The 25915-nt window shown below is 42.6% G+C and overlaps 10 protein-coding genes across 10 annotated transcripts; 7 read left to right on the plus strand and 3 right to left on the minus strand.

Annotated features, from left to right (window-relative positions):
- Positions 1 to 1751: 1751 nt before the first annotated feature.
- On the plus strand, positions 1752 to 4593 carry BDB00DRAFT_967109 (CP2 transcription factor-domain-containing protein). The gene is made up of 7 exons (XM_053129806.1): positions 1752 to 1860; positions 2290 to 2318; positions 2429 to 2656; positions 2727 to 3073; positions 3152 to 3215; positions 3318 to 3776; positions 3849 to 4593. Exons 1-7 carry the CDS (start codon positions 1835 to 1837, stop codon positions 4304 to 4306), a joined length of 1611 nt encoding a protein of 536 aa, XP_052985844.1. The 5' UTR covers positions 1752 to 1834; the 3' UTR covers positions 4307 to 4593.
- Positions 4594 to 5507: 914 nt separating this feature from the next.
- BDB00DRAFT_753129 (cytochrome P450) lies at positions 5508 to 7904 on the plus strand (the record flags this gene model as incomplete). Its single annotated transcript, XM_053118667.1, has 11 exons — positions 5508 to 5731; positions 5837 to 5910; positions 6003 to 6138; positions 6245 to 6364; positions 6455 to 6506; positions 6611 to 6874; positions 6977 to 7182; positions 7261 to 7484; positions 7572 to 7615; positions 7681 to 7776; positions 7845 to 7904. 11 exons carry the CDS (start codon positions 5508 to 5510, stop codon positions 7902 to 7904), a joined length of 1500 nt encoding a protein of 499 aa, XP_052985845.1.
- A 690-nt stretch (positions 7905 to 8594) lies between these two features.
- On the plus strand, positions 8595 to 9704 carry BDB00DRAFT_794557 (AP complex, mu/sigma subunit). Its single transcript, XM_053121318.1, has 4 exons — positions 8595 to 8789; positions 8889 to 9041; positions 9164 to 9337; positions 9446 to 9704. The coding sequence occupies exons 1-4, from the start codon at positions 8787 to 8789 to the stop codon at positions 9545 to 9547; spliced, it is 432 nt and encodes a 143-aa protein (XP_052985846.1). The 5' UTR covers positions 8595 to 8786; the 3' UTR covers positions 9548 to 9704.
- Positions 9705 to 11004, plus strand: BDB00DRAFT_794559 (40S ribosomal protein S6-B; the record flags this gene model as incomplete). The annotated part of the gene is made up of 3 exons (XM_053121319.1): positions 9705 to 9947; positions 10170 to 10234; positions 10350 to 11004. Exons 1-3 carry the CDS (start codon positions 9942 to 9944, stop codon positions 11002 to 11004), a joined length of 726 nt encoding a protein of 241 aa, XP_052985847.1. The 5' UTR covers positions 9705 to 9941.
- A 78-nt stretch (positions 11005 to 11082) lies between these two features.
- Positions 11083 to 12014, plus strand: BDB00DRAFT_794566 (methylmalonic aciduria and homocystinuria type D protein). The gene is made up of 3 exons (XM_053121320.1): positions 11083 to 11462; positions 11533 to 11619; positions 11704 to 12014. The coding sequence occupies exons 1-3, from the start codon at positions 11142 to 11144 to the stop codon at positions 11911 to 11913; spliced, it is 618 nt and encodes a 205-aa protein (XP_052985848.1). The 5' UTR covers positions 11083 to 11141; the 3' UTR covers positions 11914 to 12014.
- On the minus strand, positions 12015 to 13089 carry BDB00DRAFT_794567 (putative WD40 repeat domain 85). Its single transcript, XM_053121321.1, has one exon. It carries the CDS (start codon positions 13071 to 13073, stop codon positions 12033 to 12035), a length of 1041 nt encoding a protein of 346 aa, XP_052985849.1. The 5' UTR covers positions 13074 to 13089; the 3' UTR covers positions 12015 to 12032.
- BDB00DRAFT_794573 (uncharacterized protein) lies at positions 13090 to 14541 on the minus strand. Its single transcript, XM_053121322.1, has 4 exons — positions 14327 to 14541; positions 13811 to 14196; positions 13558 to 13676; positions 13090 to 13475 (listed from the first exon to the last, which is right to left on the minus strand). Exons 1-4 carry the CDS (start codon positions 14376 to 14378, stop codon positions 13262 to 13264), a joined length of 771 nt encoding a protein of 256 aa, XP_052985850.1. The 5' UTR covers positions 14379 to 14541; the 3' UTR covers positions 13090 to 13261.
- Positions 14542 to 16090: 1549 nt separating this feature from the next.
- BDB00DRAFT_794577 (coatomer epsilon subunit-domain-containing protein) lies at positions 16091 to 17883 on the plus strand. The gene is made up of 5 exons (XM_053121323.1): positions 16091 to 16627; positions 16746 to 16881; positions 16980 to 17138; positions 17240 to 17328; positions 17425 to 17883. Exons 1-5 carry the CDS (start codon positions 16203 to 16205, stop codon positions 17531 to 17533), a joined length of 918 nt encoding a protein of 305 aa, XP_052985851.1. The 5' UTR covers positions 16091 to 16202; the 3' UTR covers positions 17534 to 17883.
- Positions 17884 to 19329: 1446 nt separating this feature from the next.
- On the minus strand, positions 19330 to 21308 carry BDB00DRAFT_794584 (uncharacterized protein). Its single transcript, XM_053121324.1, has 2 exons — positions 20991 to 21308; positions 19330 to 20920 (listed from the first exon to the last, which is right to left on the minus strand). The coding sequence occupies exons 1-2, from the start codon at positions 21254 to 21256 to the stop codon at positions 19471 to 19473; spliced, it is 1716 nt and encodes a 571-aa protein (XP_052985852.1). The 5' UTR covers positions 21257 to 21308; the 3' UTR covers positions 19330 to 19470.
- A 193-nt stretch (positions 21309 to 21501) lies between these two features.
- BDB00DRAFT_794587 (uncharacterized protein) lies at positions 21502 to 22632 on the plus strand. The gene is given in 6 exon segments (XM_053121325.1): positions 21502 to 21766; positions 21853 to 21944; positions 21955 to 22021; positions 22094 to 22136; positions 22172 to 22380; positions 22512 to 22632. The coding sequence occupies 5 exon segments, from the start codon at positions 21534 to 21536 to the stop codon at positions 22301 to 22303; spliced, it is 567 nt and encodes a 188-aa protein (XP_052985853.1). The 5' UTR covers positions 21502 to 21533; the 3' UTR covers positions 22304 to 22380; positions 22512 to 22632.
- The last annotated feature ends 3283 nt before the right edge of the window (positions 22633 to 25915 follow it).

The raw sequence follows: 25915 nt of genomic DNA on the forward strand, positions 1-25915 counted from the left end.
TTTTCTTCACTCGCAAACTTCTTCTTCCCTCTTCTTTCCACTCTCTTTCTCATTATTTGTTCTCTTCTTTTCTTCTTTTTCTATTGTACATCTACGTGCGAGGCTCTTGTCTGTCGTTCTCTTGCTACCCAGCCGCTTCCTCCTCAACGTACCAACAGCAGCACCATTCGATCGTTATTTGTCGACGACGTCTTGCTTCCCAGCCTTTTTTCGTTCTCTTTTGCACACATAGCGGCCAAACTAGGTGCTTTTACCCGAGAAGAAGAGCATCAAGACAGCGTACTTTTGATTTCAAAAGCAAAGTTTTATACAGCCAATCTGAGGTAATTTTTTATCATCCGCCGGGTATGACAGTGGTTGCTGGGGATGGATTTATATAAAGGAACAAGCTACAGCACGACATACAAAAGATCGCTTCAGAAAGGAGGAACGTCTTTTTCCTTCTTTGATATCTTACTGCTCTTTAATTCCAGCGCACATTTTTTATACTCGCATGATAATTGCAAGCCAACGCAGAACCTACTACGACACTACCACCACGCAGAGTAATTTACCGCTTGATTTTACTACGCGCAAAGAAAGGTGAGAGAAGACACCACCGTGGTTACTGTTTCTACTACTATGTTCACCAAAATAGAGTCCACCACTAAACGTTCTATGTTGCATATGTTGCTTGTTTATCGTGGGACCCAGCATTATGGATCTCAAGTCAAACGGCAGTACCGCTACGAGTTATGACGTGTTTGCAGCAGCTAATATGATGAGCAGCAGCAATGTACCACCCTCATCGAACCCAAGCTTCAACAACTACGTGTCATCATTCCATAGCTTTATACCACAGCATTCAGCATCGCTACTGGCAGCAGAAAACCACCAGCAGCCACAGCAGCAGTGCATCTCATACCCTCCACAGCAGCAAAATACCCCTTCATTAGAGCTACAACCATCCTACGTGGCACCAATTACGAGCGGGTCAACGATAGCGACAACGTCGACCGATTATTTCAAGCCACCAGCGGACATTAGTGACAAAGTCGTCAAGGATGAAGTTATCGTCGACGAGCACCAAAGTCATAGTCGCCATCATCATCAACACCATCATCATCATAGTCATGGTCATAATCAACATGGCATCTGGAGTGACAGCCGACCGGGACAAGATCCGATCGTCAATATGGTGATGCTGGGCGGCGGCGTCAATAGCAGTAACAGCGGTGGCAGCGGAGGCTATCCCGATGACAGCCTTGTAACACCTTGCACATACTATTCCCCTTCATCGGCTATCCAGTCCAGCCCGTCCTCAGATTTCTCACCGCCGCCCAACTTGTTTCTCGGTTCAAATAACAGTAATAGCCGAAATGGCAGCAGTAGCAACGGAATGGCATCATTTGGAAGGCCACAACCATACATCAAACGCCGCCGCTCATCTGCCTTGGCGATCACGCCCGTGCATGATGCTGCTCCTGCTGCTGCTACCATTGTTGATAGTAATACCGTTCATGCTCCTCACCACCAACAACAACAACAACAAAAGCAGCACGAGTCTGTGATTGTCACTGCGGCTACCGCTGTTACTGCTACAGCTGCTACAGCCATGTCCGGTCACTACTACTCGCCAATCCCTTCCCAACCGACTTTGAATGTACAGTCGCAGCATCGACATCATCATCATCATCAACAACAACAACAGCAGCAGCAGCAACCACAGCAGCACTACGTAGCAGCATCAGGTTCTACAAGCACCATGGTAACACCAACATCATCTGCCACGGGAACACCGTCACCTTGCTCCTTTCCGGGATCTGCGTCTTCGTCCTCCTCAGCTGGACAGCCGATGATGGATCAGCGAAATGCAAACATGTACGTTTTTGTTTTTTAACACAGTTTTTTGTTTATGGAAAGGGGTGGGGTGCTTTTCACGGAGGAAAAATTGATGGGGAATCTAGGGGCAGAAAATATGTGAGACAACAACAAAGAGATGCTTTGATCCCGAGGCAAAGGGGATAAATAGGAAAGACAAGCGAGAGAGAGTGCTAGTGGGGAAGGGGGGGGGGCGAATGGGAGAGTGAAGGAGTGATTGAATGCGAGGGCATAAAAGGAAACAGCGCGATGAGAGAGCGAGAGAAAACGACAATGAATCTCTTAGTCTGCAGTTGAGCGACGACAAGTGCAGCAAGAGTTACACAAGAGAATCAAGTGTCGCACAAGTGATTTTACCTTTTCGTTGTTGGTTGGAATGCAAGTGGCAAAAAAGGAGCTGACGTTTCTTTACGACTTGAATTCGTTTAGGCTGCTACGCTGTAACATTATCCTACAAGGTACTTGGTGAATGGGCTCTTTTTTTTTCTTTTCATACCACCTCAAATAACCTCTCCTTCAAATCCTGAGCACACCAGCCTCGTGCTAAACTCTATGTTAATCCCAATAGCATCTACTGCTGCAACACAGATCAGCGAAGGTTCTCCCACGACCTACCTCAATCGAGGCCAGGCTTATGCTATCCATCTGCAAGATACTTACGAGCACGACATTAATATTACGAGCACATTTATTATCATGTTCCACGAACCATCCCATCGCAAAGTAGCCCTCAACTATTGGAAGTTCTGGCTTGGCCAGCAGAAGAATCCTACAGAGGCCCGCGCTGTAACACTGGGTAAAAGGCATTTTTCCAAGTGCTCTTTATTAGACTATGCTATTAATATACCCTTTGATGAATTGGCTAGATCAAGACCAGTCCGTGGGGATCCATAATATCCGGTTTCCAAGTTTCGATCGCATCACTTTTGATTGGAACGGCCGCTATGGTGCCAAGGTCTTCGTTCGGTTCAATTGTCTTTCGACAGACTTTTCGCGCATCAAAGGTGTCAAGGGCATCCCGTTGCGCGCACAGATGGAAACAAAGACAACATTGGCACCTCCAATGCAAACACCATCAGACCCACACATCTTGGCAAATACTTTGCACCACCAGGCTTCGTCATTATCATCGTCATCGTCCGCCTCTTCGGCTGACAACAGCAATGAGTATATTGAACAATGTTATTGCAAGATTAAGCTTTTCAGGGATAAGGTATGTTTGAGAAGGGTCAAAACCTCTTCTTATCCAATATAGCTCAACAAGTCGGTTTCCTCTTCGTTCTGTATTTAGGGCGCAGAGCGCAAAAACAAAGACGATGCCAAGCAAATTGGAAAGCATCTAGAGCGTGTATATGGTAAGAATAGCATTGGTCACCTCTTTATTCTTCCTTTTGTCTGGCATATAGAAATACTCACATAGTACATGTTCGTACCATATTGCATTTTGCCATCTTTAGCTGAAGGAAACCCACGTCAGCACCCTTTTTGGCTCATGTACAACCAGCCCAAACCATTCAGTGTGTTCAGTGAGATTCCTACGACACCTCAAGCATCAGATACATTGTTCTCAACAGCAATTACGGATGATCAACAGGATCAGCAGCAGCAGCAACAATCTAGTCAAATTTCATTGTTTCAGCAAGTCAACAGTAACGATAACTCAATGAATGATCTGGGCAATATGACGTCTACGTCTCCCAACGGAGGATCTCTCGGTACAATGACTCAGTATACCAACCAGCAACAGGCAACTCAGCTGCAGCATAAACGCTCGTATTCTCAAGTTGAGGACCGTCAGTCGGCGAATATCTTTGATATATCTGCCACAGTACCCGTATCTTCTCTCACACTTTCAGATAATAGCAGTAGTACTACCGCTGCCCACATTACAGCCACGACCACGGCTACCACAACAGGTAATTTTTGTGAAAGCAATCCGTTTAAGAAAGAGAGGTGCACAAAAATAATTAACTGGTTGTTGTTTTCAGTAGGTCTTTCGCTTTACGTTAACGTCAAGACGACTCAACACCAACGTTTCCATTCGTCACCTACCCCGACCGCCACATCACGGTCTCGTACCGACAAAAAGAAGCTTCAACACATTGTCCTTGAGCATGTAGCCGTACAAGAGCTGATCGCGAAGCTATGTCCAGTATTATCGCTCCATCACAGCCAGGTGTCAGAAGTGCTATGGCGTCAGCCAAAAAGTGCTTCTACTTCTAGCACTGTCGGAGGCCCGTCCTCTGCTTGGGATAGCCACGGTCATCATCGCAGCACTACAGCAACATCAACAAAAGCAGCACTAGCAAGAGCCAATGGCAGTGACAGCACGCTCGTTCGGGTCGATGACAAGGTACTTGCCACCGGCTTTGCAAACGATACTGTGGTTGGCGTAGAATGGGAGATCAAATCCGACGGCACAGTTCGTCTTTTGCTCCAGCAATGATAGCAATAATGAAGAGACTTCTTTGTTTACTATGCCCCCCCCCACACACACTCACACCCACACCCACTGCCTCGCCTTTCTTTTTCTCCAAATCACTCTGTTATTTATGTTTTTTTTTTCTTTCTTAATTTAACCATCGCTTGTATGTATGCCTTTCATTTGCTTTTTTCTTCCATCCATTCATCCATCTCTCTCTTTTTTTTCTTCCTTACTTACTTACTCACGCACTTACTTTTTTTCTCTCGATCCACGTATTCTGTTGCCATGCGTTGCTGTTGTTGTATATGAAAAATCTGGTTAATCGTTTGGCCTTCTTACATTTCCCCCTTCCACTGCATCAATACTTCTTTTTCATTTGTTTCCAGCTTGCTTCGTAGGTTTCACACGGTATACAAAGTGAGAACTTGATTTTCAGAAATTGGCTGTGGGGTTCATCAGCGGGAGGGGCCATCTGCTGATCCTGTCAGCAGTTTGAGGAGCTAGCAGCATAATTGTAACGTAAGAATTTTCGAAACAGTGACGGCATGGCCATGAGAACTGTAGTCGTCGTCGTCGTCGTGCTACGTTTACGTCTGCTGTAACGTGGTTTCTTGTTGCTTTTCCTTCAAGTTTGCACGTTGTATGTATGCGTTTCTCTTCCCTTCTTCTTTCCATCCATTATTATTATGATAAGGTGTCAATACGCATGATGTTGATACAAAAAAAGGGGGTGTTTTGATTCCCGGTCCCGACAAATTCATCGTCAAACAATACAATTGATCGGGTGGATTTTTGGCAGGCCAGCGGAAATAAAATAGAGAATCATATGCGAGTGGGGTTGTAGGCAGTTTTAAATTGTGGGGCGAGCGAGAAATACATTAAGCTTAAAGGAACTATTGCCTTATTTCGACTCAGTACGACCGCAGCCCCACCCACAGGATTTGCACCCTTTGATCGGATGGATTGCTGTATGTATGTTTGTTTTTGCTTGACTACATGTGAAAAAGGGCTGGGAATAATGGAGGTGCTGCTCTATCTTACTTGCTACCACAAGGCAAAAAAACAGTGCGATCACAGATGCTATGTTTTCTCTGTGTCACGCTTCAGAAATTCGCTCGAGTATATAAAAAGCGGGTGTCTAGGAACGACATGGAATTCCACCCGCTTTTTCCTCTAAATATTCCGCGTCATTCACTACAACACCATGGAAACTGCTCTCGAGATGGTTAAAGATGTCCCTCAATACTGGGGTCGAGGCATGCTTGCTGGTCTTGTTGCCCTTGGTCTTGTTTACAGAGATCGTGCTGCCTTTGATGAAAAGCGGCCGGATATCCACCAAGAATCCGGCTGGCCCATCCTTGGTAATATCCCGGAAATACTTAAATGGGTCCCTTATTTCCATGAATTCGGTCACGAAGCCTTTACTCGCATGGATCAATTGACTGGGTATGTGTTTTATTTTCCTTCTTTCGATGCCCATGAAATTCACAAAGGAAGCACTGTGAACTAATAATGTGTTGTGCATTATTTTCTTGACTCGACGCCTATCAGTAAATTAAGCGTCTTTGTTGTCCCTGCCTATATTGCCACGATCAATCCGAAAAACGTCGAACACATTCTCAAAAGTACTAAATCAATTGTCTTTTTACAAATTGAACAGTGAGAAAGACCCATAACTAACGCCTATCTTTAGCGAATTTTGAGAATTATATCAAAGGTCCGGAATTCCATGCTGCCCTAGGTGACCTATTCGGTAACGGTATCTTCAATGCCAACGGCGAGGAGTGGCGCTACCAAAGAAAGACGGCCAGTCTTGTTTTTAACGTCAAGAACTTCAGAGATGATTTTACATCGTACGTTTTCTTTGTTTTTTGCTTAAAAGAAAACTCACTAGATTGGTGGCTGGCAGGCCAAGAAAATCTTGACCATTATCTGACAGGTTTCACAAAAAAATTGTAGCGTCTTTGTGCAAGAAATGGATTTTATGTCAAAGCACATCCTTGATAAGGCCGCCGATGAGTGTCAAGTACTTGATTTTCATGACCTCATGTACAAGTTCACCTTGGACTCTTTTGTCTTGTAAGCTCCATTTACAATCATGCTATCATCACCTACCAGTAGCATCACGAATCGCCATTAACTGTATTGTGCTGCTGCTCTGCTATCTAGACTCGGTTTTGGCGTACATCTCAATGCAATGGCTCAAAAGGGCAAAGTTCAGGTACGAACATCCTTCCATTGATAGAAAGAAAGACAGCTATTCTATTCTATTCTTTTTACAGAAAGCACTAAAGCACACTTTCTATGATACTTGGTTATAATTAGTTCGCGGAAGCATTCGATGATGCCCAGAAGAATACTTTTTTACGCTTCATCAACCCTGCACATGTTGTTAGCGAAGCGTTAACCAAACTGTTTTATCCAAACAGTAACTCCATGAAGGACAACCTCAAAATTGTTGATACCTTTGCTCGTGAAGTCACTGAAAAGCGTCGCGAAGAGCTTGCCAGCGGCAAAGAGTATCGTGATCTTTTGTCGCGCTTTATGACCGCAAAGAACATGAACGGTCAAGATTTAAGCAATGATGAGGTATGCAACGACATCATTTAGTAACCTTGACCATACGTAAATCGATATCGGACCTTTTTAAATGGCTGATGTTCTCTATTTCTTGAAACACATATAATATAGCTTCGCGACATTGTGCTCAACTTTATCATCGCTGGTCGAGACACAACTGCGCAGGCATTGAGCTGGTGTTTCCATTTACTGTGCCAGCATCCTCGTGTCGAGCGAAAACTGTACAAAGAAGTTGACGAAAATATCACCGAAGAGCTTTTACGCGATGCACCCGCTCTCTTTGAAGTCATCAAAAACATGAAATACGCACATGCAGTGTACGTTTATCTGAAAGCTACTCCAAGTATATCACAGATATATAGCACATCTTGATACCAAAAAATCCATTTGTATAGATTCTATGAAGTTTTGCGACTTTACCCATCTGTGCCCCTCAATATGAAGTATGCTCTTAACGACGATGTCTGGCCTGACGGCACTCATATCCGCAAGGGAGACTACATTCTTTGGCATCCTTTTGCTCAGGGTCGCTCGCAAAAAGTTTGGGGCGAAGATGCCCGTGAATTTGTTCCCGAGCGCTGGATTACCCCTGATGGTGAACTGAGACGCGAATCCCAAGGTATGCTGATCTCATTTTCTAGGGTTGCACACATGTCAATCCAAGTGTTTCAGGTTTTTTAATCTGTATTCTTCTACCTCACTTTAGGCCAATGGCCAGCTTTCCATGCTGGACCCCGCGTATGTCTTGGGGTAAGATGATTTTAGTTTCCTCTTTACAATGGTGCTGATCAGCTAACTATATATGCATTTTACAGCAACACTTGGCGACCTTGGAAAGCTTGATTGCCATTTCGTACCTCATGAAATATTACAGATTCTCTTTGGTTCCAGGTCAGAATGTCACATATCAGGTAAGCTCAAGTAAAGAATCCGTATCTTTTATAGGTCGACTGATGATCGTGATTATACATTCTATTAGGTCTCTTTGACTTTGCCCATGAAGTATGGCATGAAGGTCACTGTCGAGAAGCGTGCCTAAACATCTTGTATATTGCATAAGCTATCCCTTCCCCCTGTACTCTTTTTTCTACATTTACCGATCATCTCATCAGCGTTATTCTACCTATTGTATTTAGTACTCACTCCACATAAATCATGAATACACATGCTCTTCTCCTTCCTCTTATATTGACCCGTTTTCAAACAGATATATACTTTCTCACCATATAAAGCTCCTTATTACTATATTTCTGTACTGGTATAAAAAGCCATTTCCTTTATGCTGCTAGGGCAAAGATGTCATTTACCTGAGCCCTTTTTCACGTTAAAACCAGGATCGCTGTTCTGGAATGTCCTTGATGCTACTTGAAGCTGGAAGCGTACATAATCATAGCTGGATGGCGTTTCACACTCAGTTTCTCACTGTCCCTTTATTTACAGCTTATTTGTTTCGTCATTAGTGTTTTTAATACCGGGCTTATTTTAGTTTGTTGTGCGCTGGTTCGCTTATAAGCCTGGATTAAAACTTCTGTTGCTTATATTTTAGCATTTCAGGGCAAGAAGTTGCGGTAAACAGTGCGAAGCGATATTCGGAAACAACGAGCATCACCAACAAGATGGGTGCGCGATAATAAGTCGAGAGCTGTTATAACAGCAGTTAGAAAAATGTCTGTAAGAACTTTTTGCATGACAGCTGTACAACTAAAAAACAGAACTAGCAAGAAACAGTCGCTCATATTTACTCTTCTCCAATGCTTCATTGCAAAAGGAGAAAGCCATTTGAATTGGGTGAAAGCTGTGTACCACCAAAAATTCCGCTCCCTGCGTGTAGCCTACTTTTTCAGGAAACCTTTAGCACGAGTGAGTACGTGCCTCTTGTTCGTATATATTATTACTTTGCTTAAGTCAACTTGGTGATAACATGGTAAACAACCTTATTGCTCTTTTTCGGGCCAATTCTCACTCTGTAGCTCGCATTGACAACCTGAACCTCATTTTTGCGTGAATTATCGTGTATATACAGATCCGGTTTATTTTGGTGCAGAATCGTCAGGGCAAAACGAGATTAGCAAAGTGGTACGTTCCGTATGAGGATGATGAAAAGGTCAAACTCAAGGGAGAAGTGCATCGATTAATTGCACCGAGGGACCAAAAGCATCAGAGTAACTTTATTGAGGTAATTCATAACCTTCTCCACTCACTTCTGACATATACGACTGGGTTGAACTTTTGCATATAAATATACACAAAGAAGAACAAACTTAAACTCATCATGCTTTCTATGGAAATGACCATTAGTTCCGCAACTACAAGATTGTGTACCGTCGATATGCAGGTCTTTTCTTCTGCGTATGTGTGGACGCCAACGATAACGAGCTCGCTTATTTGGAAGCAATTCACTTTTTCGTTGAAGTACTGGATGCCTTCTTTGGAAATGTCTGTGAATTGGATTTGGTATTCAATTTTTACAAGGTACGATGGATTCTCAAACATGGTTAAAGAGGATACATATGGTTATAAGTGAAACAGAGTAAGGTATCTCATCGGTGCTAATGTTTGTCTTGGGTTGGATGATGTTAGGTTTATGCAATCTTGGATGAAGTGTTTTTAGCAGGAGAGATTGAGGAAACAAGCAAAAATATCGTGCTTACGCGACTTGATCATCTTGATAAATTAGAATAACGTATCTATACCCTTTTGTTTCTACTTCCTCACCATCTCCTACCACAACCTTAACTTTTTAATCTTATCAACAGCAGCACATCTCTCTTTCTTTCTGCCCCTCCTCTTGTGTAAATAAAAATGTCATTGTTTAGTCATTAATAGTTTATGGATTAGTACTCGTTAGAGGAGTGAGGAGACATTGACATATATTGTGTTGGTTACAAACTACCTGGACCGTTTAATCGAAAGTGCTGATAAACTAGACCACATCCAAATATACGCTGCTGTTTTTATGAAAAGCAGCATAAAAAAGCTTGTAATTAAATGGATTGGAGAACAGCGGGACAGTTGAAACGCCGATAGACTTGAGCCATGGCCGCTGCCAAGGTGGTCTCCCTCTTTCCAGGCCAACATGAAGGTAATGAGCACATAGAAACGGATCAGCATCCTTGTTGGATCAAGGATATCGTGTACGAATAGATGGATGACCCAGTAGATGGATTGATCGACGAACGAACGGATTTTCGACGCGACTTCTTGAATCCAACATGATGCCATTTCCATTCTACCAACATTACCAATAACACCGAGAAATTTCCAATGACAGCCACTAACGTAATGCATCTCTACACATTCTTAGTTGAACATTGCCAACCCAGCCACCGGCTGTCAGAAGCTGATCGAAATCGACGACGAGCGTCGCCTGTGAGTTGACTTTCTTGATTTTGATATAGACGTGTTTCGAAGGAGTACCCGAAAAGGCGGGCAGATATGATTTGAAATCGGCGAATCAAGAAACTGACCATACGGTATATTGTAGGCGTGGCTTTTACGATAAGCGTATGGCTCAAGAAGTTGCTGGCGATGCGCTCGGTGACGAATTCAAGGGCTACGTTTTCCGTATCTCCGGTGGTAACGACAAGCAGGGTTTCCCCATGAAGCAGGGTGTCCTTTTGCCCCACCGTGTGCGCTTGTTGTTGAGCAAGGGCCACTCTTGCTACCGCCCTCGCCGCACCGGTGAGCGCAAGCGCAAGTCTGTCCGTGGTTGTATCGTCCAGTCTGACTTGGCTGTCATGAACTTGGTCGTTATCAAGCAGGGTGAACAGGACATTCCCGGCCTTACCGACACCACCGTCCCTAAGCGTCTTGGTCCCAAGCGTGCCAACAACATCCGCAAGTTCTTCAACTTGACCAAGGAGGACGATGTTCGCCAGTACGTCATTCGCCGCACCATCCAACCCGCTAACCCTGACAAGAAGCCCTACACCAAGGCTCCCAAGATTCAGCGTTTGGTCACCCCCGTCACTCTCCGTCGTCAGCGCAAGAAGAAGTTGGAGAAGCGCAAGCGTCTTGAGCGCAAGACCGAGGCCGAGGCTGAATACAAGCAGCTTTTGGCTAAGCGCGTTAAGGAGGCCAAGGACCGCAAGATCGAGAGACGCCGTACCTCGTCTATGCAAAAGTCGAGCTCTGCTTAAACTCCAAATAGTCACCAACTTCCCCATCTTTTTTTAATAAAAACGGTCTGAATCGGCAATGATTTTCTATCTGGGATTCTTTTCTACTTTTTTTTCCAGCTTTGACTTTTCTTCCCCCCCACAACATACCACACGTCATGTCACCAGCTGCAACTGCCACCACTGTTGACGCATCGCAACAATTCCACACGATTTCAACAACAGCAACATCAACGGCCAAAAGCAAAAATGATTGTCTTGTTGAACCTAAACGTTTTGAATTCAAAGACTCGTTATTTGAGTATTCTGTTCATGCCCCCTCCGATCGATTCCTGAGAGACATGGCTACTGTTTTCCCGCATCTCTCCGTGCGACAACGTAAAGATCTTTTGGTTGTACCAGTTATTCAACAATGTGAAAATGACATGGTCGGCTTGACATATGAGGTCAACAAAGAGCGAGACGATAAGCTTGAATTGGTAAAAAATATCTTTGTATTATCTGAACTGAGAAATATAGATGTGATCTGACTGATTTTTCCAAATCTAGTTTGTTGACTGGGGTAAACGTGTCGCTGACAGACTCGCATCAGTTGGTTTTTGGGCTGATGTGACAGACCCTGCATCTGGTTTTCCCGTAAGTTTGTCTGTCATAGATGCAAACGAACATACTTGAAGGTGGAGAGTAAACTAAAGACAAATGTGGGATTATGGTTGACAGGTACTTAGCGAAGCCGGCCCTTCGCCCTATCCGGACGTACAGGCAACAACTGCATTGACACGCTATGACATTCAGAATGTCGGATGCTGCCATATTCTGTTGCATCCTGCTTGGAAGAGTCGCATCTATCCTGCCACCTTTTTCACCATTGCTCCTGCAGATATCCTTGTCAAAGTTATTGACGAAATTAATTCCGCCCTCCAACAGTAAATTGGTCCTGGTCGATCGATCTTTTTTATATTCACCCGATTTTCTAGTAGCAGATGCACCCCGCACAAATGTATATTGCCATTTGAATGTAATAGACAATACGTTTTTTTATTGTTTTCCTACGTTGCTCCATCCCAAATGTGCATAATGTGATCATAAAACGAGCATGAGGCAACAAGATCCGGCTGTTGGAACGACCAATCGGCACCGTATGCCATGGATCTATGGTCGAGGAAACTTTTAACGACTTGCGAGTTTTCCGTGTCAATGACGAAAGCACCCGCATGCATTGATGCTGACAATAACCGATCTGATCGTGTAGGATGCCACTTGAGACGCCAAATGCCACCACCCGGTGTATGCACTTCAGAAAGAGGCGTGCGCATATTTCGTGTATCCCAGAAATGTATGTGTTCGTCATAGCTACCGGTTACCAGAGTATGTTCGTTGTGTGGTGACGACTGCATAGCCGTAACACCCATCATGTACTGTCGTCGATTGGTGCTGGTGCACTGATACGTACGCGTGTCCCAAACTTTAAGCGTGGCATCATCAGCGCCTGAATAGAGCGTGTGTGGATTCCAATAGTTGAACGCGACAATCCATGCTTCCAAGTCGTGCGCATGCCACTGATGTTCAACAAGCCAATCTGTTTCATTCGCTTTGACAAGTGACAAATCGCCATTGGAATGCGAGGTTGCAATCAAAGGTGTTATGCTACGACCAACACGGCTGGCCCAGTCGAGCGACAAGCAAAGGACAGTGTCATCCTCTGTTACTTGGACATGCGTGTCTGGCTTGAACTGCTGATTGTCGATTGCGTATAATTGAAGGCCACCAATGGAGTCAGCCACACCAAGTACTGGACGATCGTTAACGAGCGCGTGACTCCATTTCATGTCGAGAATAGCAGGTGTCTCAATCACCTGCTTTTGTTGCAGTAGGGAGTTGGTTGTGGTTGTAGCATTAGGTTCTACTTGGAAAAGGTACAGTTTGCCTTTACGGACTTGGGCATCGTTGCTTTTTTGTCGTTCGTCGGTGAGCTGGTAAGTGCCGCAAGCGAGGAATCGAGCATGATCAGGAATCGGGCAGAACTCGGTGGAGTCTGCACTGAACAGGGTGTCAGTGGATGCAAGAGAAAGAGCCCGATCCGAAGCCATAAAGTTATTTTTCCACGGTCCCAAAAAAAGAATTAAAATTTGAAATCAAGGTATTGAAAGCTCTGTTTAAGTAAAGACGGTAACAACAAAAGACGAGTGGGGAAAAGAGTAAGAGAGAAAGAGAGAGAAAGGGAGAGGGAACATCTAATAGACTTTTTTATACTGCATATTTAATATATATTTCACATTTACAAAACCTTGGCCTCGTTCTTGAGCTTATCGAGCAACTCATCCACACTTCCAACCTTGCGACCACCTTCGCGCTTGGGTGGCTCCTCTACCTTCAAAGTCTGGATACGAGGCGAGATATCCACACCCAAGTCTTCGGGAGTGATTTTGACAAGGGGCTTCTTCTTGGCCTTCATGATGTTGGGCAACGAAGCATAACGGGGTTCGTTCAAACTAAATTCAACCAGAGAGGTTGTGTCTTAGTACGATTATTACTACTATTCGCCAGGCATGATTTTTTTTCTTGATGACTCACCGCAAATCGGTGGTGATAATAGCGGGCATCTTGGTCTTGACGGTTTCCAGACCGCCATCAATTTCACGAGTGACCTTCAAGGATTGGCCCTCGAATTCGACCTTGGATGCGAAGGTGGTCTATACATCAAAGAGACAGATATGCATTCAACTTGCCTTGTCTCTATCCACCCAGTTCATCTTACACAATAACTCTTTCCACCCTCCCTGACTGACACTTTCTCCCAAAGAAGGAAAGAAAATATATATCGTACCTGAGGCCAGTTCAATAAACCAGCCAACATTTGACCAGTCTGGTTGCTGTCGTCGTCAATTGCCTGCTTACCGAGAATGAACAGATCGGGCTTCTTTTCCTCCTTGTTAGTATAAGCCTCGAGCAACTTGGCGACCGCCAGCGGCTGCAAGGTGCTATCGTCCTTTACTTCGACGTGCACAGCACGGTCAGCACCCATGGCCAGAGCAGTGCGCAAAGTTTCCTGTGCCTTGGCAGAACCGCACGAAATAGCAACAACCTCAGTCTTGGGTGCCTTTTCCTTGATACGGATAGCCTCCTCAACAGCAATTTCGTCGAATGGGTTCATGCTGTGCTTCACGTTACGATCGACATCGGTTTTGCCCGCGTTTACGCGAACCTTGACAGCTATTTTTTTTATCACCAAAAGAAAAATAAATAATACAGTTAACCCATATGGTCACGGAAACACCCTTGCAACGTTGGTACCTTAATAAAAGGTAACACACTTCTTATGAATAAAGAAAAGGTTCTTTACCAAAGTCAATGACACGCTTGACGGGGACGAAGATTCTCAAAGGGTTGGACATGATGTAATTAATAAGAATGTATAGAGAGGAGTAAAAAGAAAAGAGCAAAAAGACAGACCCGCACACACAGAGAGAGATTCGGCAAGTACGTCACATCGATTTCACATGTGCTGGGTCAAAAGTCTTCCCACGATTTTAAGCAAGTCAAACTCAATGACAAAGGACCCTTCGCGGTTTGTTCCGACAAGCTTATTTCTCTCTTTTTCTTTTCTTCAATACACCTTCTTCTTCTTCTGCTACAATCCATGATTAATAGTCCTTGGAAAGGGATCTGTATTTTCTTGTTTTCACTGAGAAATGATAAAACTTCTGAACAAGTAAGCAACATAACATGTATGATATGGCAGCAGCATATGATTAGTATAAGTCCAGGAACACATTTTAGCGACCGATCGAAGGATAGACTCTTGAAGGTCTGCACAATTGATACATCGTTCTTGCCGAAAAAGGTTTACCAATGACAGTGAAAATGCAATCTGTCAAATGTTGCAACAAAAAATAAAGGGGCCTAACGGGATTATATGCTGCGTGATGGAGCAGCTCGGACGACATAAATCGACCCATGGATGAAAGAAAAGGTCATGATGACGCTGGTACCTGAAGTGTAGTACCTAGTCATCATTATTGAGGTGCGTTATATCATACTTCCAAGTTGATCGCTGTGAGCACGCGTACATACTGGGCAAACACAAAAAAGCAAGTTAGTCGGTGTTAGCAACTATGATTTCTATCAGTGATAGTAAGCTTGATCACTTAATCATAAGAATATATACCTCGTAACAAGACATACATCTTACTCTACATATTAATCTTTGATCCCAAAGTTGTATCGGTATTGTTAAACAATCTTTTGTTAAACACCGCCTGAGCCAGCGTCGATCACAATCGATTTTTACCCTTCTCACGCTTTCATGTTAAAAATTTTCAAGCATTGCTATATACTAACAAGCTTCAAATGTAACCATATACGCGAATAAATTATACACCATACTCTTGGTAGATGATAATGTAGATCTGTACACCATTGTCCGGGCCACTAGCCCTTGTATATTGCATCGTTGTTAATTGGGAAGAAAAACCGGCCACCATTCTTCATGGTATGTAGTAATAGCGCTGCATTTGAAAGTTCGATGTTTTTTTACAAACTGTACCAAGTGGGCTGTAAAAACCTATTCTCTTAACCATAGCAACGGCACATGTATTCTTTTAGACATATCAGATTTTAAGCACAATAGTAGCAACTTGAAGTCCTTTAGAGTCATATCAAAGGATTAATTCTTTTTGCAGCCTAATTTCGAGCGACCCTTAGCAACAACTAATATCTCGCAGCAACCAGAGTTTAAGGCTAGCCACGGGCTTATCCTTAGCAATCAAATTTAAAGCAACCATATCATAGCAACGACTTAACGTTCCCTATTAGCTGGATTTAAGCATAGCAACAAATTTATCCCCCGTAGTAAACATTTTTAAGCTTGTGTTATCGATTTAGCACAGATTTGAGGTGAGGGTCGGCAACTCCAATGTTAATGAGATTCTACAAGGGATATCTCAATATTTCGAGCGTTTATAGAGTTATAAATTCTGATACTCGCTAAAAGCAAGTTCACTTACGCATGTGTGATACACTTATCGCAAGTAAATTTATAGTTCGCTTGACAAGTCGTAGACGGGCTCTTCGCCTGTGATACGATGATGGACGATGGCCGGTCTTTGAATGAGAGGCCGCCAAGTGGAAAACGCGCTGCTGCCCTGAAAGAGCACTCAGCTCAGCAGGTCCTTTTTTTTGCTTTAACCCTTTCTTTTACACTTTCTATTATTTTCATCATGGACGAAGAATCAATCCTTTTTGGCATTCGCAATGCGTTTGCTCTCGGAAACTACCAGATTGTCATTAACGAAGTCAGTTCAGCTCGCGCTTTGCAGTCACCTGTCGCCAAACTCGAATCACAAGCATTCTTGTACCGTTCATACGTTGCCCAAGGCAAATATAATCTCGTCATCAATGACATTGGAGAGTCTGGTGTCGAGGCTCCCTTAGCTGCAGTACGGCTTTTGGCTACTTACTTGCGCGCAAAGCAAAAAACCGAGGATACACAGGCAGTCATTGAACAAGCAATGGCATTGTTGGAGGAGGGTGCTAATCGAGTCGATCAGACCATTCAAGTTGTTGTGGCTACCATTCTTGTCAACGATGGAAAGCTTGAAGAGGCACTTAAAGTGTTGCATACGCGCAGCAAGAAACTCGAGTGGTATGTTCTCCTTTTTGTTCGTTTTGGCACGCGTGTATGCATATGGTATCATCACACGGAAAGCAAAGTACAAGGCACTTGACACATAGGCATCTATATTACGCACACGTTTTTTTAGTTGTGCATTAGCAGTGCAAATCTATTTGCAAATGGATCGTTTGGATTTGGCAAGAAAGGAGGTAGCACATGCTAAGTCGTGGGCAGAAGACGCATTGTTGTTGCAAATGATAGAAGCTTGGGTGGATCTCCGAGTGGTAAATGTTAAATACATAGTGGAAAATTGCAGTTTCTGCCGTATAAAAATGAAGGGAGGATTTGTTCCAATTACTGAGCTGCTTATGTATGATTATAGGGCGGTGACAAGTATCAAGAAGCCTTTTACATTTTTGAAGAGTTTGGACAATCCAATGCAGAACCTTCGATCAAGGTCTTGAATGGACAGGCTGCAGCCAACATTGCTTTGGGAAGATATCCAGAGGCCGAAAGTGTCTTGATGGAAGCTCTAAACAAGGTTTGTACATTTTTCTTACGTTCACATCATGGCTCGAAAGAAAAATTCTGGTTTTTGTAATAACGATGGAGGAATGGGTGTACTAAATTGTTGTTATATAGAACAATGATGACCCTGAGACATTAGTAAATATGATTGTATGCGCCAACTTGACATCCAAACCAAATGATGTAGTAAATCGCTATGTGAGGTATGTTAAAGCTTATCCAATGCAAGAGAATGTTTAAAAGAGAGGAAAAAAGAACAGAGCAACTCACTGCATCATCAATCGCTCATGTTTGTATAGCCAACTTCGCGAAGTCGCTCCATCGCATCCTTACCTTCAAGAACTAGATTTAAAATCCAGTTTATTTGACAGAGCAGCTACACGGTTTGCTTTGGTAGATTCCTCGTAATACAATCACCTAAGATAATACAGTTCCAAATTTACAAATCAAAGAGAGTTATTTTGAGACAACTCGCACAACTGCGAAGCGTGTTTTTGGAGTGCTAGTCATTTTGGATGCGTTTGCTTCCTATATAGCTATTATGTGTATACGTATGTATCATAAAAGCGTATGAAAAATATGAGAAGCTATATATCGTATCAAGAAGTACTACACTCTTTCCGGAAAGTAAATTCACCCAATGACGAAAACGAATTCAGGTTGTACGGAAAATGAATTCGCTCTGAAGGAAAATCAATTCACCTGATGACAAGAACAAGGTCTAATTAAATGCAGCCTTAGACTTCCTCAGCCTCCATCTAATAAAAAGAGAAAGCGGGGAGATGGCGTTGGGCAAATGAGCAAAGGAACGGTTACGGGACACTATATCAGGTTTCTAAAAGCTACGATGGATGAAATGGACCGGTATCCGCACATGAAAGGTCATTACCTCGTGATGGATAATGCTCCTATCCATACATCAGACAATATAGCCAAATACGTAGAATCTCGCGGTTACCGCTGCGCTTATTTGCCTCCATATTCTCCTGAGCTCAATCCAATCGAGCAATTCTGGTCAGTGGTCAAAAGCAAAGTGAAGCGCAATAAGTTTCTCGAGAAGGAAACTTTGATGACCCGGATCAGTGAAGCTTCTAATAGCTTGAAACTAAGTGATTTTAAAGGGATTGTTAGACATTCTCATAAATGCTTGGACAAGTGTCGTAATGGGCAAGCACTCTGAAGAAGTGTTTATTCTACGGAAGCAAAGGCGTTTGTGAAAAAAAAAAAAACTTATTGAATTGAAATCACAGAGTAAATGAGGGAGTGGGTCCTCGAGGACAGGTAAAAAAATGGGGAGGGTTTTTTCGTGCTTTGTCTAACAAAACAGAATTGTTTGGAAAAATGCCGTAAGAGAGTGTAACTTTGAACAAGAGGAAATCTTTGTAGCTCTGGTCGGTTAATGTCATCCTCTCTAAATCTATGCGAATATATTCAATGCCAGTAAGCATATCTTAGAGCTTCATTGAAATTGGTGCACTTTTTTCGAATTATAAATTATGCATGCCCTAAAATTCCTGATACGGAGAAACCGGAAAGATTGTCGTTTTTTTTCAAAATATGATGGTGCTTCTTCTGCTTCAGATGGAGCATTCATTTTGTCGAGATGGCGGCAGCACAAGCACTGAATTGTCGTTTTTGACGTGCCATGCTGTACTATTTTTTTACAGTCAAAGAAAAATGAGACCAGAATAGGGCAAAATGAAAACGAGTCAAGCTTGCAAAAATGACACTGGCCCATGGAAATGAGGCTGTCGCAAAAATAAGCATCTTCATAAGCATCTTCATAAGCATCTTCATAAGCATCTTCATAAGCATTATTTAAAATGCCGCGTTGTATTAGCCAATAAAACGCAACAAATAATCTGAAATCGCTTATTTTTATGGGCTACAATATGCATCTTCATAAGCATCCCCATAAACATCTTCATAAGCATCTTTTTTTGAAGGCCAGCTCGCCACCAGCCAGAAAATTACTCATCAGCATTTTTTGTGTCTCGTTACCATGTTAAAATTGTTTCGAAAACATTGCTGTCATATTTGTCATGGCAACGATTTTGGCCAGAAACAAAATTTGCGAAGGCATCTGAAAAATGTTCAAAAATGACACTGGCCCATGGAAATGAAGCTGTCGCAAAAATAAGCATCTTCATAAGCATCTTCATAAGCATGCATTGACAGTTTGGCTGCAATGTATTCACACGTCTGCAGAAACTCTTATACTATATCCCACGGCAGAACACATGAATATTCAAAGTTCATCGCATACAGGAGATATTTGTACGTCATTTGTTTTATTGACAATGATATCCACTTTGATTCGCTGCTCCATGAGAAAAATTGTTTATTCATATGGCGAAGATTTGACAAACGGTGCGCGTCACTTCGGCATTTGCAGTGATGAGAGAGGGCGATATTTCATTCGCCAAATTGGTCAAAGGACGATTGAGTTGTTCATTGCCAATGATGTTGGTGGTTGAGCTGTCATTGAACAGACTGAGAATCTCATCCATAATATTCCAAACTTTGCCGTTCGTCTTGCATTTCTTTTGTTGATCATTAACACAATGTCGGCTAAGGATAGCGTTTTCACCTTGTTCCCAAACAGATGCCGCGACTACTCGAAACAACTGGGATGCTATTTTTGCATCTGAATCCTTGTTCGTACCGGTGTTGTGGTCGGCAAGTGTCCAGATCGTAACAGGCCGCGAGCACAGATCGTTTGCGAAGATGGAACATGATCGAGAAAGAAGATAAGTGGTGGTTCTGTGGAACTTGGACCGCACTTGTCGTAATTGCGCGTACTCGTCAAATGGATATAATTCGCGGATGGACAGATCGTTGAATCCTCGTTGTCGCAGATCGCCATACCATTTAATAAACGATCGTCGGATAAAGATGATGGTATCTTTGCTGACACTGAACCCATTTGCGCTGGATGGACCGACAGCTGGGGGCTGATTTTTGTCAATTCGGATGGATGATGTAATGAGGACATTCATTGTTTTCGTGCCAAGTTCAAGTTTATGACTGTTATCTTTTTCGACAATGAACAGCTCCACATTTGGGTATTTCGTAGTTGGATGCGGTAAGGTTGTGTTTAAGGGTTGATAGCGCTTGATCTTGGTTTGTTCATGATGAGCATCCAATGTGGGATATCGACTGTACACTTCTGCACAATTCACAAGCAGACCTTCACGCCTATTGACAAGAATCAGTCCCTCCATTGCACGAGCACAAACTACACGCATCCACGGACGCCGTGTCCAATCAATGTTCAATATGGTGGCGATATTTTCATCCATTTCCGTATAATCTGTTGCAGAGAGACATGTCAGATGGCTGTTAGCGATCAGATGGGATAAAATGGATGCAGCAGGTCGTTGGTCGCCTGCATCCAACATTTGGAAATAACTGCGCTTCATCGGTGTGATTGCTTTGAACGCTGGAGCCTGGTAACCAAATTGTGAAGCCAAGAGGCTAGAAATGGTTGCGGAATGACCAAGCATATTATGTTCCCTATTGTTTTTATCAAAGATCGCCATTGGGTGCAAATCGGCGAGTTCTGCAATCAGCAATTTCTTCTGCTTTTCGTCATCCGGTAAATCCATTGCACCCATTGCGGAAAGCGTCGCGTCTGAATATGTTCGTGTTTCATTGTGTGTTATGGCTGTTGATTCGAAGTGTAATGGTGGTTTGCTGGGCATAAGCTCGTCAATAGGCAGGGTTACGTCGACATCTTCTGCTTCGTCTTCATCCTCGTTGTGTTCTCTCGCAGCATCAGAATCTTTACTGAGTCTGAGAAACAATAACAAAAGAACTAAAACTTTTCAGATTAAGGCAAAGAACACGAAATAAAAGGACTTACATTTTAAAATGTTCAGGAACATGGCAATCCAATTCTTCGAGTTTCGAGAAATAGTTGGGACAGGAAGGGCAAACGAATACAGTCTTATCAGCATCGTTTTCATTTGAAACAAACAAATGATCTTTCACTTTCCGGATGTTGCCTTTCACACCAGCTTCAAGTTGAATATCATGAACATTTTTCAGATGCCTTCGCAAATTTTGTTTCTGGCCAAAATCGTTGCCATGACAAATATGACAGCAATGTTTTCGAAACAATTTTACCATGGTAACGAGACACAAAAAAATGCTGATGAGTAATTTTCTGGCTGGTGGCGAGCTGGCCTTCAAAAAAAGATGCTTATGAAGATGTTTATGGGGATGCTTATGAAGATGCATATTGTAGCCAATAAAAATAAGCGATTTCAGATTATTTGTTGCGTTTTATTGGCTAATACAACGCGGCATTTTAAATAATGCTTATGAAGATGCTTATGAAGATGCTTATGAAGATGCTTATGAAGATGCTTATGAAGATGCTTATTTTTGCGACAGCCTCATTTCCATGGGCCAGTGTCATTTTTGCAAGCTTGACTCGTTTTCATTTTGCCCTATTCTGGTCTCATTTTTCTTTGACTGTAAAAAAATAGTACAGCATGGCACGTCAAAAACGACAATTCAGTGCTTGTGCTGCCGCCATCTCGACAAAATGAATGCTCCATCTGAAGCAGAAGAAGCACCATCATATTTTGAAAAAAACGACAATCTTTCCGGTTTCTCCGTATCAGGAATTTTAGGGCATGCATAATTTATAATTCGAAAAAAGTGCACCAATTTCAATGAAGCTCTAAGATATGCTTACTGGCTTGAATATATTCGCATAGATTTAGAGAGGATGACATTAACCGACCAGAGCTACAAAGATTTCCTCTTGTTCAAAGTTACACTCTCTTACGGCATTTTTCCAAACAATTCTGTTTTGTTAGACAAAGCACGAAAAAACCCTCCCCATTTTTTTACCTGTCCTCGAGGACCCACTCCCTCATTTACTCTGTGATTTCAATTCAATAAGTTTTTTTTTTTTTCACAAACGCCTTTGCTTCCGTAGAATAAACACTTCTTCAGAGTGCTTGCCCATTACGACACTTGTCCAAGCATTTATGAGAATGTCTAACAATCCCTTTAAAATCACTTAGTTTCAAGCTATTAGAAGCTTCACTGATCCGGGTCATCAAAGTTTCCTTCTCGAGAAACTTATTGCGCTTCACTTTGCTTTTGACCACTGACCAGAATTGCTCGATTGGATTGAGCTCAGGAGAATATGGAGGCAAATAAGCGCAGCGGTAACCGCGAGATTCTACGTATTTGGCTATATTGTCTGATGTATGGATAGGGGCATTATCCATCACGAGGTAATGACCTTTCATGTGCGGATACCGGTCCATTTCATCCATCGTAGCTTTGAGAAACCTGATATAGTGTCCCGAAACCGTTCCTTTGCTCATTTGCCCAACGCCATCTCCCCGCTTTCTCTTTTTATTAGATGGAGGCTGAGGAAGTCTAAGGCTGCATTTAATTAGACCTTCAGCGGAAATCGCGCCCAGAATGGTTGTTGTTGTCGCTCGTGTTTTGGGAAGTGAGACCACTGCTGGTGCACCTTTCTTTGACCACGCCATACTACGTTTCAAATTAATATGAAAAGCAGATTCGTCAAGAAAGACACAGTTACTCGTAAAATTCAAGTCTGTTTTTTCCCATTTACGAACCCAATCCAAGCGCTCTTGAATCTTTTCTTCACTATTCCGGTCTATGGGTTGAAGCCGAGCTTTCTTAAGAGATAAATTGCAAAGTTGTTTTACAAAATCGAACAAGGTAGTTTTAGATACTTTTAATTCGGTAAACATTTGCTTTAACTTCTTCATTACTTCGTCTAGGACGATGGAAGGATTCTCATCAAAGGACTCGAGAATAGCGCTTTGTGTTCGTCATGGAGAATACGTGGACGGCCAGTCTTTCTCCGTTTCTCAAAGATGCTGTCAGGATCTTTCTCGTATTGCGCAGCCCATTTTTGTGCTGTACGAACAGAATCCCAAGTTGTTTTGCAGCAGCGGCCGCACTCAAACATCTCTCAAACAACAGTTTGAAGAACCTCACTTTGTCCTGATCAGAATAGCGTGTATAATTTCGCTTCACTGAAATTTCCCTCATAATGACATCACCGTTAGGCTTTGCCTTCTTTTCTACCTGCATTGCATCTATCCTTTTCTCGCTCTCCAAAGGCAGTTGAGCTAAATATTGTGTATGAGAACTCAACGTTTCAAGACGAAACTGTTCCTCATCGACAATATAATCCATTGGTTCAGGTCTGCCATACTCATCGACGACAGATCCTTTCCCATTTTCAAACAAGAATTGAATGTTCATTATCTGTGATTTGTGATGTAATTGTGAAAAAGAAATAAAACACAGACAAACACTAGGCGTGCTCTTTTATATTTAAAGTATGCCAAGACTTGTCCTACAAAACAATCTTAGCAACAGGACATATGATTTGTCAGCCAAGACGAATTTATATTTCGTACAACACAAATTTTGTTCTTGTCATCAGGTGAATTGATTTTCCTTCAGAGCGAATTCATTTTCGTCATTGGGTGAATTTACTTTCCGGAAAGAGTGTATATCCACATTTTTGTCATAGAAGTATGTATTATTCCGCTTAGAATGAGGCTATGCAGAATAACCATCATGATTATCATTATGACAGGTGCTCCATATAAACAAAAGACTGCACACATGTTGTTATGATATCTTTTTTTATGTAAGGAGACCATTGGTCGGGAACCATTTTATAAAGTGTGCAAAGATCAGAAACTGACAAATGAATAGACTAAGGCACACCGGTGTGCTACTAAGGACTAAATAGATCATAAGGAGGGGTGGGTATACAGATTGTCACAGGAATTTCCGCGAGATGACCGGTTTTTCACCAAAGGAACCACAGGTGGGACGTTGTTGTTGTTATGATATGATTGAAGAGTCTGTTGTTTGTAATATGAGAGATCTCTAACCAGCTGCATAATTTATTAACATACAGCAGTTTGTGTGTGTGGAGCTTTTAAGGTTTTTTTTTAATACGCCTGCATTTGCCCTTGAGTATAACCAGCGTCTTCACCAGTTTTTCCCGGCTTCGTCCTGCAGTTTTCAACTGTAAAGTATGATCTTGGCAAGAAAAAAAAAGCCTATAAAAATTGTTGCTATATTTCGATTGAATTCGATCTGTCTAGAACACTAAGGATAAATTGGTATCATTCTAAATGCCTGAGTATCCAACAGTGATATATGCTTTCGATATGAAAAGAAGCTTATTATCAAGATGTTACTTTTTTCGGGAGTAGTGCCTGTTGTAGCCATAGCAACGGCAATAAATCAAGTATAGAAGTGTATTTGGAAAGATGCTGGATTGTACAAGTGCCATAATCAAAGCCAAAGAGGGGAGCCGTACATATAGATACAGTTGTTGGAACTGAAAACAAGCAAAAGCATCTGCCTTTGACGTCTGCGTGTGGTTCACAAGCAAAAAAAAAATATGCACCAGAACAAACACTACCCCTGTTTTAACAAGCGTTTAGTCTTCAGAAAGTAGGAAATCATCATCAGTGGTTTCAAGGCGATCGGTGCTGAAAGGATCCAGTGCATGACAACAATCCAATCGCCATGTGATTTCTGAAATATCGAACGATCGATCAAAAGGTTTCTAAAACGTCATTACGACACTACTGGAGAGACAGCAGACACCTCCTCGAGCGCTTACAAAGCAATCACCCCGGTAGCTGGAGTGCCCGCATAGAAGATGAGAAGCCAATTATTAAGCCGTGTCAGTGCTGAAGAGCTGTTCGTATTCGGCTACAAAGTGAACCCGATAACGGTCAACAAGAAGACCGCCGTCTTATGGGCAAATTACAACGAGTGTTTAGACAGTGGCAACAAAAGTCAGAGTGGAACTCTGAACAAAGCAACAACTATTTTACATGATGATAAAGGTTGAAACCATCCATCGGTATATAACAATTGTTCAGTAAACCTGTTGTTTTAGGTGATGAGGCATACACGTTCTACTCCAGATGACACGCTGCCTTCACAAGATCAGATATATCCATGGATAAACGGAGGGACGCAGCGACGAATAGCACGAAATGGTGAACGATGACAAAGCAGCGCAAGGGCACGATAGGGGTTTACACGGTTCACTCTGTAATGTATGTTTTTCATAATACTGTTGCATCACACGGACGACAACGATAACCGTTGTTGCTATATGTAACTCTATAATACTACACTAATAAATATAATAAACAGCTTCGTATATAGTGCGGGACAAAAGAAATTGCCGTACCACCTTCCTCCAGGTTATCACAGGACAAACCGGGCATTTCACCAAAATAGCATTTTACCCATCTGTGCGACTCTGTGCATCGCAGCCCCACAAAACTGTATGGGAAAGTATGACAGCGCTAGCATCGGTTGCTTATCGTTTCTGATCGGTATCGCAGCGTCGATGAAGCCAAACGTGGAGTATTGGCCGCGGATGGATTTACTTAAAGAATTGGGCGATAATATGCACGACTGTAGGTATAAAAGGAACGATGTGTTATAGCCGTTTTCTCCTGTGGTTTGCCCCTGCCTGTCTATTTTGCCCCATCGACACCGTACTTTTGCCTTTCCCTGGACTTCGCCTATCAGCAGCAGCATCAGTGCGAAAATAAGCCGGCTCGTCCATTCACATACGCATACAGCAATGTAATGTGTGTGACACACTATATAGCAGCTACCCCCAAAAGAACACAAGCCCGTACTATACACATCATCATTTATCTGCTGTTCCCTTGAGCTTTTTGGAATCAGAAATCAGACGAAAAGAAAAGGTCACACCACATGACTGATGAGGAT

Source organism: Zychaea mexicana, assembly GCF_025766255.1.
Source record: "Zychaea mexicana strain RSA 1403 chromosome Unknown BDB00scaffold_1, whole genome shotgun sequence".
NCBI lineage: Eukaryota > Fungi > Mucoromycota > Mucoromycetes > Mucorales > Lichtheimiaceae > Zychaea > Zychaea mexicana.